The 20,901-nt window shown below is 39.1% G+C and overlaps 1 protein-coding gene across 4 annotated transcripts in view; it reads left to right on the top strand.

Moving 5' to 3' along the window:
* LMO3 (LIM domain only 3) overlaps window positions 1–20,901 on the top strand; it is a 148,923-nt gene that overhangs the window by 92,962 nt on the left and 35,060 nt on the right. For 2 of the 4 annotated variants that reach the window (XM_039244654.1, XM_039244650.1), the window contains one exon: window positions 6,982–7,195. In XM_039244654.1, coding sequence (XP_039100585.1) covers window positions 6,990–7,195 — 206 coding nt within the window. In that variant the 5' untranslated portion in view covers window positions 6,982–6,989. Of the gene's footprint in view, window positions 1–1,677; window positions 1,772–2,924; window positions 2,978–6,981; window positions 7,196–20,901 lie in introns of those variants that run through there. The other 2 variants (XM_039244653.1, XM_039244652.1) reach the window with 2 other exon arrangements.

The following is a 20,901-nucleotide window of genomic DNA, read 5'->3' as shown; positions in this document are numbered from 1 at the left end:
TATTCATGGGGAGGGGGTGCTTTGATTTTTTTCTAAACTAGAACGAGATTAAAACTGATGGTGCTGAGAAGGAAAAAAGTTTTTTGAAGTTCAACAGTTGAATCTTTCTTGGCCCTTAAAACATTTCAGTCAGAGTCATTCAAATGTGGACTGTTTTTAAACTTGACTTTTGACAGGGCTTTATAAAATCTGGTGGGGATGCTATAATAATTACCAGAAAGAGAGGATGACTTTGAAGTTTGAAAACTTAGGGGAAAAAATAAGATATTTTAAAGCTACCAGTGGCCTTTACAGATATAAAGAGGAGAAAAGGAAATTGGGGAGAAAGAACCGATTTCAATTAGGAAAAAAAAAAAAAAACCTGCCAAGGCCTCTAAAGTAAGCCTGTGAAGACAGGGCAGTAATGGTGAAAAACTCTATGGCTCTCTGAGTTAGTTGTGCAAACATGTTTCTTGTGCTCTTGGGTGTTTTTCATTCTAGCATGTGAACTTCAAATTGCAAGGTGTTCAAGGAATTGCAAGAAGTATATCAGTGGGGGTGGGGGGGTGCAGTACTGGTTATATCAGTGGGGGTGGGGGGGTGCAGTACTGGTTATATCAGTGGGGGTGGGGGGGTGCAGTACTGGTTAAGGAGAAACAAGTTCGCAGTTTGGTTCTTGGGCCACCGGCGGCAGGGAGGAAGGGGGGTATGCCAGGCCCCGGACCCAGCTGGACCCAGCTCGTGTGGCAGAACTGCCCTGCTGAGCAGCGACTTGAGAGAGTTCATGAACGGACGTCAGAGACCCGGCAACTGCAGCCAACCCCCCCCCCCCCAGACATTTCTTAAAGAGGACGGTCGTGTGTTTTTCCAGTGTGTTCTAGGAGCAGTTGGATTCCCTTGCTTTAGTTTAATTTCCATAACCGGTAGCTTCCGAAATGGCTTTGGAAGACAGTTCGCTTTAAAACGTGGCCCCCTGTTCCAAAATGCCCTGGCTGTTTTAGGAACCCGGCCCCTCCCTTGCAGAGCTCTTCCGCAGGACTTCTGGTGGACGGGTCCAGAAGGTAGGGTCTTGCCCAGCGACCCCCGCAGAGGTCACTTTCTGTGCGCGGCCGTCCCCGGCGTTCCCGAGCAGCGTATGCCTGCGGCGCTGCCGACTGCACTCGCACGCTTGTAAATTTTCACCCTGGGAAATTAGCAACAAAGCCCGATCTGTCTCGTGGCTGCTTTGCACTTTCCGAGGGCGGCTGTACTTGACTGAGCTGCACAACAGGCACAGAGAGCGAGAGCGAGCGAGGGAGCGAGGGAGGGGGGAGGGGAGGGGAGGGGAGGGGAGGGGGCGAGAGGTAAATAGTCTTAAATCGGAAGGGAGCTGCTTCTCTGTGGGCTCGACGAGCGCTGCCTGGGCTCCGCCGGCTCCGTAATAACTGAGTGACCTTTTCTTTCGCTGTATTATGTCTGGCTGGGAAGGGATTGCGTTTCGCAGCTGAGCCGGGGCTCCCTCGCTCGGCTCCCCGCGCGCTGCCGGGGTAACTTGTCTCGAGCCAGGACGGAGACGGCCTCGGACTGCAGTCGCCTCCAAGAACACCTGTGGCTCGGATGCGGTCCACACCGCTACTTGGCGGATCCTCCAGGACCTCATTATTTTAAACTTAAAAAAATAGAGACTCCCTCCCCCCTCCTTTTTTTTTTTTTTTCAAACAATGCTTCTTTTTGACCTTTCCCAAGGAGAAGCACTACAAAGCAGCCACTGTGCTTTCTGAACGGCCTCCCCCTGTATCGCTCAATTGAGAAGGTAAGTGCGGCAACTGTGGACACACGCGTCGGCGTTTGTGTGGTGTGTGTGTCTGCGGGTGCGCGCGTGCGTGTGCGGATGTGGGTATTTTTTTTTTTTTTTCTTCCCCAGCCTCTGCTAATGAGGCATAAACTGGGGCTGCAGCCCAGCTCCGCACTGCAACTTTCGCTCGGGCTGCAGCTCTGCTGAGACGGTTTTGTTTAAATCATGTGAGGCTTCATTATTTTTACGATGAGACGTGAAGTAGATGCAGGCGGCAGACGTGGAGGGAAGGAGGGAGAATTCCGGCTCAAGTAGGACTCGAGTGGGTAATAGGCAAAGTTCAGGATGCGCCGCGGCGTTTCCACACCCCTTCCTCGCGGGAAGAGAGGGGCAGGGAGAGTTTGCAATTAGGCGAGGTGCGCTCCGGCCTGGCCCGCAGCAGCCGAAGTCCGTCCTAGGTGGGCTCCGGACCCCCTGCTGCGGACTGGCTGGAAGGCACAGCCCCCTCCCCCAAGAGTTGAAATCACTGTCTTGCGGGTCCTGTTGACACTTCTGCCTCTCCCCGCTTATCTGTGATAAGAAAATGTGGTTCCGGCGGGATGGAAAAGTGACTATTTGCAGGGGGTGGGCTGGGGGTGAGCCGGGGTGCGGTGGGGTGGGGGGAAGTGGCCGGGAGAGACAGGTTCCTGGGAACCAGGTGCCCATGTCCTAATAGGTGGCAATGCAAACTGATGCAGCACGTTCTTACGGGGGCTGCCCAGACTGCTGTTAGGAAATACAAGTCAGATTTATGATCTTTTTCATATTGAACATGATATGCTATGCTAACGCCGCATGTGACAGTTTAATCAAATCCATTTGTTACCACGAAGCGAAAAGGGGCCGCTGGGATTTTAGGATTACGGGCAGAGTTAGAGAAGCATGTGGCTTTGTCATTCGCCATCATTTTGCACACTGCCACACGGCGAGGGGCTCTGTGTGTGCGCTCGGTCTCGTCTGGCCGCCCTCGTCCCTTCCCCCACCCCCTGCCGCCACTCCGACCCGCTCCCAAAGTGGCTTCACAATAGTCGGTCCTCGGCGGTGTAGGCTGCGCACCAGGTCCACCCTCGAGCTGAATCCAGGAGACCCCCTTCCACTTCTCCCTTGGGCTCGGTGCTCCATGCGAAGCTGCTGCAACTCAGGCACGCCTAAGTCAACTCATGCAGAAAAAGGAGAAAAGTTTTGGTAAGGTTACAATCTATCGTAGATGCGCTTTGCCGGCGCTCGGCACTCTCGGCTGCTTGAAAGCTTTCCTGCTCTTGCGCTGCTTTGTGTCTTTTTTAAAAGATCCGAAATATTATTGTCGTAACTGCTTTGAAAGACTGCTGCTTAAACCAATTAATCTTGCTAGGTGCAACAAATCCTGCCACATTCTTTGCAAATCATCCCTGTGTGGCTGCAAAGAGACAGCCACAAAAGGCTAGAGCCTAAACTCCGCAAGGGATTCTTTGTTAGAGTGTATGGATGTTTCTTATTTTTTTATTATTATTATTTTTCTTTTGCATGTGAGCTGCATCAAAATTGAACTCAGTCTTGCAAATCTCTTGTTGGCCTTTGCCAAGCACTAGCACTTTGCTGCCATGGTAACTGTAATTAAACTGATAAGAGTGGAAAAATGTCAGTATCTCTGAGCCTTGCAGCTGCATTGGAGAAAAAGGGAATCAAATTGGTTCCCAGCTCCATTGCTCAAAAAGGGGAGGGGGTGGTGGAAGGATGGGGAGGGGGTTGGGAGTTGAAGGGGCAGAACAGAGTTAAGCAGCTCCAGCGCCTGAGATCTGGGGACATCTATTTGCATTGTTGTCCCTTAGGAGGCTGCAGCCTGTAGGGATGCTCTGGGCCAGTGAACAGAGAGAAACAAGCTTTTAGGCCCAATCCAGTTCTCCAGTCGGGTCTGGGGGCCGGGGAGAGGATGAAGATGGGCAGGAGGAGAGAAAATCTTTTGTTTGGTACCTCTTGGCAATCGAAGGGCCACGTTGGCCAAATTCTTTTAATCTGTGTCACTGCTCCCAGCTGCGGAACCTGCATTCCCATTTTAGCATCTTCCTGAGGCACCTCATCTCTGCCAACCCCCTTTATGTATTCCCTCTTCCTGTTCCTTCTCCCAAATTGTTCTCTGTGAATCTTCCGACAGGGACAAAATGTTTTCCGTTCACTATGTACAGTTAGTCCAAAAATATAAAAGACTGTGTCTAAGTGCTGCAGATCTTTGATTATGATGATTTTTTTTAAACCCCTGTGTGTTGTGGAGTTGTGGTTACTTTGTTGTGTTAACTACTGAAGCTGAGACCGCGCGGATGAATGGCACAGAACAAGGGGACATAATGGAGGCAATCAACCGTTAGGCCGCCTCACAATGCAATCCAGGCAATTAAAAGCTCACCAGAGTTTAAATGAAATGGTTCTACTTATTTCTGCACACCACACTGCACAGGCTATTATTTATGTCTTTTTTTTTAATTATGATTTCCCTTAAACTGTCAAATAACTCAGAATGGCAGGGTCTCAGAGGCAATAAGAATTTCCCTCAGAACAATTTACATGCCAATCTAAAACTAGTTATGAGTCCTGATGTGCTATGAGCAACTTGTGAAATGTTTCTCCGCTCGGAACGCATAACTCTACCCAGTCGTGCTCCCCTGGATGCTGAGGGGCAGGGTGGGGAGGGGAGCTGCTGAGGCTTTGTGCCTTTTAGGTACATGGCAGTGTGGTGACTACTAAATAGTTCTTTTTCTACAACTGTTAACCTGCAGAGTGTTGAAAAGATTTCCTTTTCAAGAGAAAGGTGATGATGTTCTCTAAAAGGAGGTACCAGGATGGAGTGTAAAATATCAAACTCCTTCAAGCCCAAGGCCAAACAGAATGTAAGAGTTTCAGATATTAATTGGCCTCCGAGTGCTAAATTAAAATGTCAACACAACGAAAACATTTTGTGAAGACAAGCAGGGTAGTGTTACTTGTGCCAAATGTTGGTATTCCCTATCCTGGTTGCAAAGCATTTTGAATAAAGATAGCTGACCTTCTCTGCTTGATGCTAGGAACTCAACTAAGGGAAATATAGCGTAGCTGCAACTAAAAGGGATTTAATTTTTTTTCCCCAGCTTGGTGATGTAAAAAAAAAAAAAAAATAGCCCTATAAATTGGCAAATTCGAATAGCCAGTCATCTCTCTCGATGTTTTCGATAATGAAATACAGAATGCCATTTAGTAAATCCAAATTTCCCCCCTCCCCCTCAGGTATATGGATAAGAGGCACTTGGATATGTTCCGTACTGTAATTAATGGGATTTATTCCTCGTGGAAGCTTGCTAGAAGACGGTAACTAGTTCTGATCAAAGAAACTTCATTTCTTCGAAGTTCTAGAGAGGGAGATTTAGCAGAGCTATCAAGGGTTATGATTAATCTACACTAGACCCTTAGCCCCTTCAAAGAGAGGGAACAGAGAACAGGCTGTAGGAATACCACCTGCTCTTCTGTACACATCCAGCTGCTAGTGTGTAGCTCCGACTACCACGCTCTGCATCCCATGCAGCAAGAACAGCCACCCTGCTTCCTTCCCCGCCAGTCCCTAGTCCATCACTCTACCAGAGAACTTATTTGGTAATGGAAGGTCAACCCCATAACGATATTATGTGCGATCCATGCCTTATTTGTAGCTGGAAAAGTTATTCAGCTCTGAGGGTACAGTGCCTTGATGTCTCTTATCAATGTGATTAAAAATGAAAAAAGAGTGTGAAGGTAATGGAGGTGACGCCTTCATCGGGAGGCTTCAGAGGACACGGAAGAACGTTTAGCTACTTTGGAGGAGGGAGATACTCCAAGACTGTGGCTTGGCATTTCTTTTCTCGGAACTGTTTCAAGCGCATCTACATTTGGTGTTTTGTAGAGTTTAAAACTTTATGTGCCGGAGAGGAAGCATACTCTCGTAGTGGGATCTCTGGACTGTTAGAAGACCCCCAAGTCTAGTGCTTACCTGTCATTCAGCATCGAGCAAGCCCTTAAACTCTCTTAGGTCTTAGGCCTCCGTATCATAATTTGTAAAATGAGGGAGTTAGGAACCGATGATGCCTCAAGTATTTTGTAGGACTTGGAATGAATTATTGGATAAACATGAAGCTCATAGTTGGTCCGGCCTTTTTTTTTTTTTTCTTTTTAAGCTAGATGTTGGACACTTAGGAAAGAAGAAACCCAAAGGGGAATAGCCTTTCACTGAAAACATTTCAGTCAAGTGCAAAAACTACTGAACCCAGCTGGACTCCTTATTTACGATGGAGATATATCTCTAAAAGAAATAAATGCTCTATGTCTGGTGCCCTATCTATAATATATTTATGTACATATGTTTATGTAATTTATATATATTTAGAGTTTACCTTCTGTTGTTTTTTCTCTCCCCTATGAAATAAATAAATGCATGTTTCTGGTAATAAATTAATCCTGTACTTTCATTTTATATAACAGCATATCCTATACAGTCAGGTAATCTGCCATTATAGAAGCACTCACTGATGTTTGTGAGTACAGATTCGTTTTTAAAATTGTAACCTAGAGAACAGTTTCAAACAGCAAGAGCACAGAAGGAAGTATTTGGATGCAAACACGCAGTATAGAATTGGTGAGCTTTCTGGATGACTGTCCTGTGTGTTTAACTATAAATGGCCCCACTGCTAAGTCAGGGTAGTGTAATCCCATTAGGGTGCACTCTCCTTCCACCATCAAGCACAAATCAAGTGAGTTTCTAACCAATAAAGAAAAACTCATTTTTGACTCTTAGAGACGGTGCATGGACTAGTTTGTTAAATAGCTTTCTTTAAGACTATTACTCACATTTTCTTCCCAAAGGAACTGCTCTACGTAGAGAATGGGGACACTATAAAATTATTTAATGTTACTTAACTTTGTGCATATGATGTCAACATCATGTCAATGTCAATGTATACTATGTCCAACATGAATGCAGTATTTCCTCCCACTGTCTATGTGCAACTTTATAAATGATTTAATAAGGGCTTTATAATGTTTGAGCCCTTTGTTTCCAAAATTTAGTTTGATTTCAGTCTGGCCCTAAAAAAGAAAGCCTAACGCTCCTTGAGAAAAGCGATATTAAATATTAAACTTGTTGGAGGTCTTTTGACATCTTTTGATTCTTTCCTGTAGTCCCAGCTCTCTTTTTTGTTTTTGTCTTCCTTTAGGTATACAAATGCTCTCAGTCCAGCCAGACACCAAGCCGAAAGGTTGTGCTGGCTGCAACCGAAAGATCAAGGACCGGTATCTTCTAAAGGCACTGGACAAATACTGGCATGAAGATTGCCTGAAGTGTGCCTGCTGTGACTGTCGTTTGGGAGAGGTGGGCTCCACCCTGTACACTAAAGCTAATCTTATCCTTTGTCGCAGAGACTATCTGAGGTAGGAATTATCCTTGCACACCAGTGATGACTGGATTCCTTTTAAAATACGTTTGTAAGTGTATTTTTTGGTTTCTCATTTCCATACTACCAGCCTATATTCCTGAAAGACGTTGACCTGTCAGCCTTCACAATGTTGCCAGGTGCCTATTATGCAAATTCTTACTTAAGTAAGGGCCAGTAAAACATAATATCGAAAGTGTTTCCATTTGGCCTGCCTGGATTCTCAGAGCTAGAGATCCGTTATTCCACCGCCCATATTAAAAGCACCAGCCCCGCGTCGGGCTCTGTGCTGACTGCCAGCTCAGAGCCTGGAGCCTGTTTCAGTCTGTGACTCCCTCTCTCTCTGACCCTCCCCTGCTCACGCTGTCTGTCTCTCTCCTAGAAATAAAATAAAAAAAACATTTAAAAAAAAAAAGCACCAGTTCCTGGCAAGGATGTGGTTGGTAGAAATCAGCATATAAGTGTTTCATTAAACCATACCGACAAGATAGGCTGAGCTTGACACAGAACTGTGCAGCAGTCTTCCTGTTTCTCGTTTGTCAGAGAAAATTCCGTTTGAAATTATTAACTGGAATTTATTAGCATATTTTTTATGCAGTTTTGACAACTTTCCCCAAGTGTGAATCTGTCCACCCGCCCTCAGTGGCGTTCCAAGTGGTCATCACAAAGATATCATGGAGCATTAATAGCCTCAGACTTGCCAGTAGCGTTATGGAAATTAACACAGTAAAGATCTCCATCATTAAGGGGAAATGAAAGCCACTCTTTAAACTGTGCACATCTGAACAGTTTTAGGACAATGCATATATTCTTGCTTAAAAAAACTATGAAGCCCACTCTACTTGTTTCCTAGCACTTAGCACTCAATGCATGAACTTCTATTTAAGAAAAATTATTTTGCTTTTCAGGGAACTTTGTGACTGGATTCAGCTGCAAATTACAGATATTAATAAAGTAGGACCTATCAAATTAGAGAAATGATATATGGCATCATTCGGGTTTTCATATTTGATACGATTAATCATTTTTCTAGTCTGACATTAAGCGATTTATTTTGAATTTTCTCCTTTTATGACACAAAATTTATCAATCAGCCGTAACTCCTTATCCATCTTGGTCATTTTTAGGAAGTGTTTTCTAGGGAATTAGGTGCTTCTCAGTATATAATTTAGTTATTTTTAGCCTGATTTCATCTTTATATATAAAAAATACATCATTTGATTGGTGATAGTTTAAAAGGGTGAAACCAGCACTATTCATCAGATCCCAGCCTTCCCCTCCCCCCTCAGCTGACAGCCTCCTGGCTAATTATGACCACTTGTTACTACTCCTCTGTGTTCCAAGGGCATAAAATACATGCAAGGTGCCAACAGTGGGGAGTGACTCCATAGCCAGGATTTCCCTTATTGTGGTGTGGTGGCACAGCTAATCAGAATTAACTTAGTCCGTGAATTCTCTTAGAACTCCAGTCTTTGAACTTTTTCTTTGAAATAAAAATTTTTCCTCTGCTCATCGTGAATTAGAGCCTCATTTCCACATAAAACATTCGAATTTGCTTTCAGTGATTTAACAGTGCTTCCTAGTTTTGCTTTATCTTTACAAACCAATGGTCATAGCTTTTTGACTTTGGTTTTTTTGACTTTTACGTTTGTTGGCAACCGCAGTGTCTCAAGTGGATTTATGTAACACCAGATCCAAAACAAGGAGCTTATATGAGTCTGCTCACGGTTAAGGTGTTCTAGTAAGCAATAAAGAGAAAAATTAACTAAGATTTACAGAAAGTATGTTGAAATAGCTGGACTTTAAATCTTTAGAAATTGCCAGTGAAATACCTGTATGGTGAGTTAAACTGTTTTGCAATTGTTAATGCAGTAGCAAGCAGAGAAGGAAACTTAGGTTGTGTTACATTCTTCCTTATGATAATAAGAGTAGCATGTTTGACTGCCATTTGGTAGTCCCAAGTAAGTGTCTTGTTTAAAGGGATTTATCAAAATAGTTTTCATATCAGATGTGTTTATCCTTCTCTAAGAGAGATGTTGCTTTTTGTGACATAACTTAGGTGATTTCTGGTAGACTCAAACTTTTAATGTTTGTTAACTTGTTAACAAAAATCATACTCTTTGCGAATAAAAGCCCTGGTCCTGTGCGAATAAAAGCCCTGGTCCTGGTTGCCAGCATATTCATTTCTCAGGGTATAATTTCCTCTTAAATTGGTCATTACCACATTAATAGCCAGTTGTTATGTTAACAGCCTAAGGACTGTTAACATTTCAAACTAAGTTGTTAACTGCAAGCTTATTACTGAAACTGAAGGTTTGTTGTATATAATGTGACTTCTTTGGCAAGAAGTCATTCGTCAATACTTAAATATTGCAGAAGTGAAATGGGGAGCAGGTATGTGTGTAAAACCTGTGCTTTTTATAGATTATGCTGCAGATGTGGTATATAGCTTTATGTGTGTACCCCCATGAAATTGTGTCGATGTTCAGAAGCACATGTCTCTAACTGGAAATGTAAAATAGTCTAATTCTTTATGTCAGATGGACAAATACAATTAGGCAAACTTTATTTACAGATTAATTTCTTTGAATGATGTAGTCATTCAAAAATGTTTATTGGATGCCGGCTGTGCGAAAGGCATAATTTTAGGTAATTAGATGAAATTAACTAAAAAAATAAAGGTGTACCTAATATTTTTACTATCTAATTGTTCATTAATTACACAAAATCTGTTAAATGACCAATGAGCAAGGATTATTCTGTGGCTGTCTTCTTGAGTTTTGAAAACAATTTTCCTCATTTCCCTCAGTGCACATTTACTTTTGTATTTTGCCCAGTCAGTTATTAACCATTTAAATCCTATTCAAAAGTGCTTTCGTTTTGTTTTTTGTTTTTGTTTTGTTTTGGTTTTGTTTTTGGTGTTTGGATATTATGTAATTTCTTTGAGGCACAAGCCATAACTAACTCACAGGTTTGTAGTTCTCTCTCTAAATCAGTAGGCATCTAAGTAAGAATATGGAAAATGATAAAGGAAAAAAATCATTATGTCTGTATTGGTAAAGTTTTGATTGTAGGTATTATCTTGGGCCAGATAACTTTTTCATATCTAGAGAAGAGTGAAGTATTTTTGCCAGTTGTATTTAAGTTCCTAATTAACGTCTCCCTCCAAAAAAGATAGCAAAAAAAGCAAACACTTTTCATGCTGAACAAGGAGTCTTGAAGTTTTAACATTTTATTTGCATTACGTTGGTTTTTTTTAAGTTCTTTGAATAAAGAATATAAGAATTTAAATCATAAGATACTTTCTTAGAGTTATAGAAACTATTATTGTGGTAAATATGATTTCTCTCAGATTTTTCTGTCCTTTGTGGCCCAATTAGCTTTATTTAAGAAAAAGAAAATGATCTTATTTATATACCGAGTTTCAGAACTCTACAGTTCATTTTCCATAACAGGGCTAGTATAATATCTTTTATTTCTCTGTAGACTATATAATGCACATATATGATGAGAGGGAATTTGCCAGTTTGTAGGATTGTTCCCTGCCTTCGGAAACTCATTAGATAAAGGAACAGAAGGATTGACGTTTTAAAACTTCCTCTATTAACATGCGTTCTGACTTAAACTATGGAGTCAATCTGCCCATCAATATTTATACGCCAAGACCTAGAAATGTAGATGTTAAAAAATGGATCCGACACATTCATAACTTTTTCCTTTTTAAAAGTAAACGCATGACAGATTAGATGGGGGAGCATCTTTATACCTTGAACTAGAGCTCATAACCAACAGAATGCCCAAAGTAGATTAATAATTGTGTAAACACAGCAAAGTTTTAGTAATGATGTTTATAGGACTCTCGTCGCTGCTAAGCTGTCCATCACCCTTGTCTCAGTTTGGAAAATATGAAAAAAAGTAGTGAACATGTAATCAGAGTTTTAGAATTAAAATCTTGTGGTAAGTGTTTTAAAGTCAGAACGAGGAGAAATAACAAGCTACTTTACTTTTCAACTTAGAGGCAGTAAAGAATATCAGAATTTACCACTCAAGAGTTTGGCAAATTTTTGCTTTTTTTTTTTTTTTTTTTCTGTTTAGCCTAAAACTCCTTACTTGTATATTTTAAGCATCAAGTCGCTGTAGGCTGTATCTTGTATCTCTGAATGGTGTCTTACCAGAGAATGTATTCAAAGCTGTTTGCTGTGATTTCTGCCATGGAAGCTGCTTATAGCTCTTCCTATATGAGAAGCTGAAAATGCCTTATGTAAAATTTAATGCAATTTGCTATTTTTATATCTGAGAATAATTTGTTTAAAATGAAACTGCTGGGAGAGAATGATGCTTCATGTTCCACCATAGTTGCCAATTAACAAAAAGCATTTGAAGGTGTTATGCTGACTATCGTTTTACATGCTTTAATATAATAACAGAATAACTTGAAAAAAGAAATTTGAACTTAAATGCCACATAGAGATTTAGCCTGGCTATAACTTTATTTCACACTAATCGAATCTTGTGCCCCTAAATTTTTACCTAACATTTAATTTATATTAGTGCCTAATTACAACCTTAAAAGTAAACACGAATGTGTTGTTAATATTTTTTGACAGTTCACTGCATGGATATTTATTTGATGTTGAATAAGGTGTTTATTCTTTTTTTTCCCCTTCATTCTCCTCTTTTTAATATTAGGCAGTTGAAAATGTCTTCCCCAGAAATCAGTGCATTATGATTTGAAAATCACTTTTTATTGTTTTAAATTCTGAAGATGTAAGCTTTTATATGGAATTAAACTCCTCCCAAATGAACTTCTTATCCTACACCCTTTGTTTCAGTTTTCTTAGCAATTATTATTATCATAATTTTTATCACACTTAAATGTCTCAACTAATCTTAGTGTGATGAAACATTTTAGAATATGAGTGTATTAGACTCCATGCCCTGGTAAAAAATACTGTTATATTCCTTGTAAATGATCTTGCCTTATTTGCAGCTTTATAAGAAGTTACATTTTAAATTTACTTTTTTGTTTATTATAGGAAAGCATTATTGAATTTTATTTCAAGCATTTTATAGTCTACTATTCAAGGACCAGTAGAAATCAGGAGTGTTAATTTTATTTGGTACAGTACTTTGAGAGCGTGCCCCTCATTTTCGGAAAAATCGGTGGATTTTCTGAGCAACAACCCCTCTGTAGCAATCTCTGTTAAAAATATTTCACATATATGTGGAAATTCTCATTTGTAAATTTATCTACAATATCTTTCTATCCTTGTCCTATAATGCATCCATTTTCAGTGAAGGAGTATGTAACATAGTGAATTATTTTAGTTTCGTAGCTTTTGTTTTGGCTTGTTTTATAGACGACATATTTCCACTGAAAATACCTCCCTCCAAAATATTGAAAATATGAAAATACTTCACATTGTTTCTGTATTTTTACTGTTTTTTTAAAATCTTTTTACAAAGCATGGAATACTTCAGTTCTTACTTGGAAGATAGTTCTTACACATAAGGATAGTTCTTACACTTAAGATGGATAAGTTAGACATACCTGACTTAGCAGGAAAATATTCTGTTTCTACAAGTATATTTAGGATTAAATGCATCTGGAAGAACTACATTTGAGAATTGCTAAAATTGCTTATTTTGCACTTTATAAATACATAGAACTCTGGGAAAGAATCTCTATTTTTGGTTGCTCTTAGTGTATATCAAAGTAAGCCAGCACTTCATTTATAAACTCACCATTAACTTCCATTAAGTGACTAATAATAAATTTTAATGTTGTGTTTTGACTGCATAAACATAATTTATTAAGGAATCTCATTTTAAAAATATGCTGAAAGTAGTAATTTGGTAAATGGTTTTGATGAATATATGCACTGCAGAAATGTATTATGTAGTTCAGTTTTTTTCCTCACATAAAAATTATATAACCTGAAAGAAGAATGGCATGAACCTCAAGCAGCCATTATATTTTCCTTCATTACACTGTGAGGCATTGAAATCTTATTTTTGCCTTTGGTTTGAAAACATTTTCCAGTTCTTATGAGAATGTCTTCTATTATTCACAGTTACATACTGAAACCTCTTCCTGTCTTCCAAAAAAATCAGCTAACATCTCTCACTTTAATCCACATAATAATCATAAATGTAGTACAAGACCTTGAAAACAAAGTAAAGATAAAAACAGCAATATTATTTCTATTCCGTTGGCCAGATATTTTTAAAATAACATTTGCATTAGCCATGTTTCTTCAAAAAGGCATTTTTCTTTCATTTTAATTTTTTATTGGCTTATATAACTGATTGCTCCCACTGATACAAGGAATTACCCCTTAGGAAGCATTAAAGGGGTGTGGGTATGTATATGCATGCCTCTCATACAGATGGCCTTAGAATGAACATTAACTTTTCATAATCGACTTTACTAGATCACCATAGTTTGACAGGCATTCAAACTTGTAAAATTAGATACTTGATGCCAGCTAATTTCTTAGTATCGTTAACTATAGCACTGACTTATTCTTACAGGGTGTTCATCATTCTAAAGAGAAAGACACGTTTTATAAGATTATAGAATGCCTAAATATATTCCCTTGTGATTTTTATCACCCAGTTCTGTTTTTCTCAGCTCTGATGGAGTGTTCTGTATCTGTTTCCACCCTCATAGCATACTTTTTTAATGATTAACTATGTATTTCCATTTTCGAGGTATTTATAAGAAATTTATTTTGAAGCGGAAGCTTACATTGTCAAGGAAAAAGTGTGCCATTTAGATTTTTATGGCTGATTTAAGCAATTTCTTTTGCCTAGTGAGACTTTTTGTCCCTTGTTATTGATATTAATGGATAACTTTCCTCTAAAGGATTTAGGACCTAAGCAAATCCTTTTATTATATTCATCAGCTATATTTACTGTATTTGCAAACTACCCACATCAGTCGTTTGTGCTTTCACCTGTTCCTTTTTGCTTTCTCCCTGTCTTACCAAAACATCTTGACAGATCTCAATAATATTCTGCACTTATGTAAAGATTCCAAATCTTTTGCTAAACTTTTCTTCTTTCATAGTGCTAACTTTTATGATGCGAAAATCTCTAGCTGTGGACTTTACTAGTTTAAAACAAAATCACACTTGAGATAAATAATCAGCTTGGAATAGTCAGATCCCTGATTTGAAGTTGGAAAATTAACATTAAGCTGCATGTGTTAAGTTAGACTCTAACCAGCATGTGTTGTTATGATTCAATTTAATATTAAAAACTCTCCAACTGGGCTACAGGGAAAATAAAAGACTCTTAGGAATTCAAAGATTATTTGCAGAGGAGTACAACAAAGCCATATTTAAGTAAAATTGTTATTACTAATGCAGTAAAGCATCATCTACATTAAACCCATCCTACTAATAAAACAGAAAATCAGTTTTAATAGGCATAAATATCAAATATGACAAGCACTAGTAAAGGGGAAAGGAACTTCATAAAATGTGCTAATGCAAACATTGTATGGTAATCTAAATACCACTGAGAAAATAATAAATTCCCAACTCATTTATGATAGGAGATCCCAACAGCCAACTTCACAAGGAAAAAGAAAATTTTAGACTTGCTAGTTTATTCTCATTTCCTAAAACTTTTTGAGCAACACCATGTTTTAATTATTACAGTTCTAACAGAGGTACATACTGGTTTTGAAACTATTTTGTTCTCTTGTTGTTGTAACACTTCAAAATCTCTTAAGTAATATTCCTTGATAGATGGCTTTCATTTTCCCCAAATTAACAGGCTCAAGGCTGTTACACTTTAAACTACCTATGGCATTAAGCATGATGCTTCTTTTGTATCGATGAACTACTCAGTGAAAGCGTATTCTGATGAATAGCTTTATATTAGACTGGGTGAGATGAGCAATTAGTACCTGTTTCTTTGCTTGGATAAATGGGGGAGGGAGTCAGAAAAATAGAAAAAGCCATCTTAACTTTAAACACTAAATATGAATATCAGTTTTAGTGGGCAGGTTTATTTGTGTTTTACAGGTGAGAAGTCCACCTATACTGTGACCATAATTGTAAAGCCTGTAAGTATTGCATGTGAATATCCACTGAGAGATCATTTGTGCTTTGGGAAAAGAAATCAGAAGTTATTCAATTGCCTTGAAACTTATAAACTAGTATCTTCTGGGGCCATTTATTAGAAAAAAAGTTTTGTAAAGTTTCTGAGCTATAAGAATCCTTTCCACAGCACATCCTTGCTGAGCGGGTAGTAATAGAGTTTATATTTTGATTACATGCTTTGCTATCTCTCTAACAGTTAAAAAATGAAACCATTTAGTTATTTAACAAATATTTGAGTGCCAATACTTCACTCCTATAAATAATGAATGTGGAATATTCTGTTTCTAATTGATTTTATATAATATATGAACAGAGTTATTAATATTTTACTATGTAAAGAATAAAGTAGTCAGAGATTTGGGGAGAACTTAAAGGCAAATTAGTTTTCAAATTTTCTACAATTGATATAACCACTGTTTGTTGTTGAATAACTAAGTAAAATATGTAAAGAGTTTTAGCCTGCCTGTTATGTCTTAAGGAGGCAATATAGAGAATGAGAAGTGGGACGCCTGGGTGGCTCAGTCAGTTGAGCGCCCGACTTTGGCTCAGGTCATGATCCCGTGGTCTGTGGCTTCAAACCTCGCATCGGGCTCTGCGCTGACGGCTCGGAGCCTGGAGCCTGCTTGGGATTCTGTGTCTCCCTCTCTCTGCCCCTCCCCTGCTTGTGCTCTGCCTTACTCTGTCTCTCAAGAATAAATAAACGTAAAAATACGTTTTAAAAAAACTCTTAAAAAAAAAAAAGAATGAGAAGAGATATAGTCAGAAGAGAATAGAAACATTTCTGAGAAAGGGAGGTTATAAATAATATGTAAAACGTGGGCTCTGTAAAAATCCTTTGGATAGCTAGCAGTCCTGTAACAGAAGCAGAGCTTTCCTTCGAAGTTACATTTTGGATGCAGAGCAAGATGGAGTTAGCTTTGTAACTTCCATGCAGTTTACAATGTTTTCATCTCTCACAGGTATCGGTACAATCATCAGAGCTACAGGTGACACCCCTCGTAAAATGCTTAGCATCATTGGCCCCCATTTTCTCATTCAGCATCGTTCTCTGTTATACTTTAGGTACTGTACAGAGCTGTAGAACACTGCACTGAATAAAACACAGAACTACCTCCTCTCCTTGTAGACCTTATATTCTAGTTAGGGGAAGCAGATAATTGACAAAATAAATAGTGAGTACATTCGGAGAAGATGAACACTACAAGAAAAATGGAGCAGTATAAGAAGTTTGCAGAATTTGTATTGTGTGTGTATGTGTATGTGTGTGTGTGTGTGTGTGTGTGTGAGTACATGGGGGGAGGGGAGGAGGGAGGCGAGGAGGGATGGAGGAGGAGAAGGACTTGAAAAATTAAATAGGCTAGACAGGGACATCCTTGTTGAGATGGTGACTTGAGCAAAGACCTAAGAAGGTGAAGGAGCTAGCCATGGGGTTGGAAAGGAAGGACATTCCAAGCCTAGGGATCAGCCCATGCAGAGGTCTTGCAAGGGAAGCTTTTCTGATGTGTTTGAGGAACATCAAGGAGGTCAGTAGGAACAAATAACAGCAGAAGAGACCAGGTTTAGAAGCAACTATTATGTTGTCCCATGTATCCCCTGGTGCTCTAACAACCAAGAATGCCCCTGTACTTTTCTAAATGTTCCATAAGGAAGTGCTAATACCCTCATTTGAGAACTGCTACGAAGCTTGTTCAGATAGGCTGTGACAGACTGAGTTTCATTTGCGATCACGGAACACATCAGGACAACTTCTACATTGTAGTATTTCAAGGTGAAATACAAAGGAACGCCCATATTGATGAGCCAGGGCTGCTGACACGCCCTGCGTGGGTATAGTATAGCACCGTGGCCCAAAATGGTAAGTTCTGTCCTGATCACAATGCAATTGATATTTTTTGAATACTGGGGTAATAAAAATTGCAACGATGTGGAGTTTTCAAAAGCTCTCCAAAGGGTGATTGCTTTCATTATTATTAAAGTCAAGCCTAGTTTGATTAACTACTTTCTCATATAAAGTATTTAAAATAATGTATTTATTCTAATTATCATAAATATTTCCAAACCCAGCATTGAAAGAAAATGCATCAAAGTCATATTGTTATTTAAAACAATTTATGTGGGGCAGCTGGATGGCTAAGTCAGTTAAGCATCAGACTCTTGATTTTGACTCAGGTCATGATCTCAAAGTACGTGGGATCCAGCCCTGTGTTGGGCTCTGCGCTAACGGTGTGGACCCTGCTTGGGATTCTGTCTCCCCCTTGCTCTCTGCCCCAAATCCCCCCATCCCCAATAAATAAATAAAAACTTAAAAAAATAAAACAACTTAATCACATTCTTGACGAGATGGGGCAAATGTTACCTAAGCATTCTGTTTATACTCCGCTTTCCCATTCCTAAACTAACTCCAGTTCACTAATTGTAGTTTCACATCAAGAAGCGCTAAGGATTAGTCTTCAAAACTAAAAGATTAATATGCATTTCTGTTTGTGAGAGTGGGATTTGTATGTACAAACCGGCTTTGCTTTTAAAAATGAAAAAAATAGCTTTAAACTTGAAATACAGATCGAAGTACTTCAGCCGTATTTACATTTCTAAAATGGGCCGGGATGCAGCCTGGGTATTGGCCGAGAAGCCGTGCCAGTGTGCCCGGAATCTTACAAAGAGGCGCAGCATGAATGGGTGAGCTTTCAGACAGTGGCCAGGCCGTCTCCATCGGAAAGTCTAAAATGTACTTTTCAGAAAGCGAGAGAAGGTGGTGGCCATATGGCTTTACAAGTCTTTTTTTTTTTTTTTTCTTTTTTAAACTTTTGACTTGTTTCATATTTAGGTTTATGTTGGTTACCATACAGCATAGCGTTGCTTTCAGGAGAAGAGTTTAGTGATTCATCACTCTCCTCTAACACCCAGCGCCACTCCCGGCAAGCACCCTCCTTGCTGCGCATCACCCTTTCAACCCATCCTCCACCCACCTCCCTCCACCAACCCTTAGTTTGTTCTCTATACTTAAGAGTCTCTTATGGTTTGTCTCCCTCTCTGCTTGTATCTTATTTTATTTTCCTTCCCTTCCCCTATGTTCATCTGTTTTGTTTCTTAAATTTCACATATGAGTGAAATCATAATGATATTTGGCTTTCTCTGACTCAGTTCTCGTAGCATAGTACACTCCAGCTCCATCTGGCTTTACGAGTGTTAATTCCTACTGTCACCTTGTACGCCCTGAGTGCTATTTTTTGTTACAATTTCCAGCAGCCCTCCCATTTTTTTTTTTTTTTTTTTTTTTGGTGGATGGGACATCTGTAGTGACTGCCATCTTGTCCTGGTTGAGTTAGATGACCTGTTTTCCTAATCATTTTGTGATTCTTACCTACCAAAGTGCGTCAGTTTGAGCTTGATTTTAAGGAAAAGTTGCTTGGTCTTGATCTGATAGCTTGCTTGGTATTTAAATAACGTTGTTAATAGTAGTTATCAAACTAACAATTATTATCTTTGCAATAGAGACCCCTTGCTTATTTGGCCAAAGGCGTTAAATGAGTTCTATTCTTGATTGATGGTAGATTTCCACAGTCACTTGAGAAAATGTTATAGATTTTAAGTTAAAAAAATATATATACATATTTTAAATTTTTTCTTTGAGCATTTATCTACTGGGTGTTAAACAGAGACTTTCATTTCAACACAGCTCGATTTTTTTTTTTACAGTGATTCTAGTCACAAGCTCATCCTACATTCATTTTAACACAGTGTATTTGAAATCATTTTACTGTGTATTTCTTATCATTCGACAACATTGGGCACTCCCCCTTCCTCACCAACTATTATTAATAGCAAATCAGTGATATATTCCTATTACGATGCATTCATCTGCCGGTTTTTACCTTCTGTATCACTTTATAAAAAGATGAAAGTCACACTACTTCTTGTCAATTCTCTCAATGTCTCCCAAGCTAAGTGAGGCTAGATCTAATCCTTAGATTTTTAGAGGCATGTCAAGTAGTGTAATGGTGATGAGTCCAGATTTGAAATCTGCCCTGTTCCTGCTACATCCCAGCTGTATACTTCTAGGCAAGTGACTCAACCTCTCCACGCCTCAGTTTACTCAGCTGTACCTAGGAGTAAGAGACCCATTCATAGGCTTGTCAGGGAGTGTCAATGAAACACCATAGGGAAATATTTGAACACACTGATGATCCTCCAGTGTGAGTTTCTGTTGTTATAAAGACAAAAAAGAATGCCACTGAGTTATGAAGATAAGATAGTTGGAAAATTAAACACAAGGAGAAGGCTAAAGAAATAGATTAAGATATGTTGTTTAAGAGTGATTAATAATCAAGAATATGAAAAGTGACCACTATTACAAGATCTTTTACCAACTTTTCATTTACAAAGGAAATAGATGAAGAAATGCCTAAATACCATGTGCACCTGAAAGCCGTATAGAAAATATATTTCCTAGTGGAGATGATTAGAATCTGTTAAATTAAGATTATAGTATATTTTATATAAATTAGGATGAATTTGAATCTTTGGGGGAATTACTGAACATGTAGTTTTCTTTGTACCTGAAATGGGAGTTTTTTGAAATCTCTTCTATACCCACACTCCGCATTTTAGCCTGTGAAAATTCTGTGGCCCTTGTAAAGCATGATATTTAATATCTCGTAGGGAAGAATTATATGTAAAATTTCAGCTTGCTTTAGGTTTCCTTTGTAGTCTTTAAAAAAAATTTTTAAGGTGTATTTATTTTTAGAAGGGAGGAGTGGCAGAGAGAGGGGGACAGAGGATCTGAAGTGGGCTCGTGCTGACAGCAGAGAGTCTAATGCAGGACTCAAACTCACAGACCGAGAGATCATGACTTGAACCGAAGTCCCATGCTTAACTGACTGAGCCACCCAGGTTTCCTTCATAGTCTTGATTTTTGTGTCTTTTTCCTCAGGTAGCAAGTACAATTGAATTCCAGTATCTTTCTACTGATGTTCTTTTTCACGATGTTTTCTAAATATTTTGATTATGTCCCTTTATTCCTAAAGAAGTTTAAGTATACACCTTTGATTTAAATCTATATTTATAAATCGTAAATACTCCATTGCACGTTTTTTAGAGTAGAAAAACTATTTTAAAGGATAAGATACACAATAAATGGAAACAGAAATGCCAATAATTGTTTAAGCTTCCCTGGGCTTTATGCACCCCCAATTTGCAGCACGCTGTTATTTCTTAAAATCTTTATAAGCTCATTTGAACTATAGTCCTGACTAAGGGGGAAGTATGAATACGTGGGGAAAGAGTTGTAAAAGCAAGAGAAAGACAATGTAAGCATGAGCTAATATGCCTTGCTTTGTTCTTTTAATATGAAATCAAGGTTTTCTTTCATGAGAAATGTGGCAAGGCAGTGGGCTCTTTCTACTGCTATACTGCAGCCACGGGCAATATTAATATGAGGCCAGGTTTCTCCCCCCTCCCCCTGCAGCCCCCTATTCAGGACACAGTGAGATTTTAGACAGCTAAATGCTAAGAGAACCCTATGTACCAAAGGCAGTGTTTACTGCATGTAATACATATCATTGTTTGTCTCCTGTAGTGAAAAATACTTGTG

The sequence above is a fragment of the Hyaena hyaena genome, unplaced genomic scaffold (assembly GCF_003009895.1).
Source record: "Hyaena hyaena isolate Hyena2069 unplaced genomic scaffold, ASM300989v1 scaffold_247, whole genome shotgun sequence".
In the NCBI taxonomy this organism is placed as follows: Eukaryota; Metazoa; Chordata; class Mammalia; order Carnivora; family Hyaenidae; genus Hyaena; species Hyaena hyaena.
Note: the sequence above shows the minus strand (reverse complement) of the source record. Positions and strands in the feature narration are given on the sequence as shown.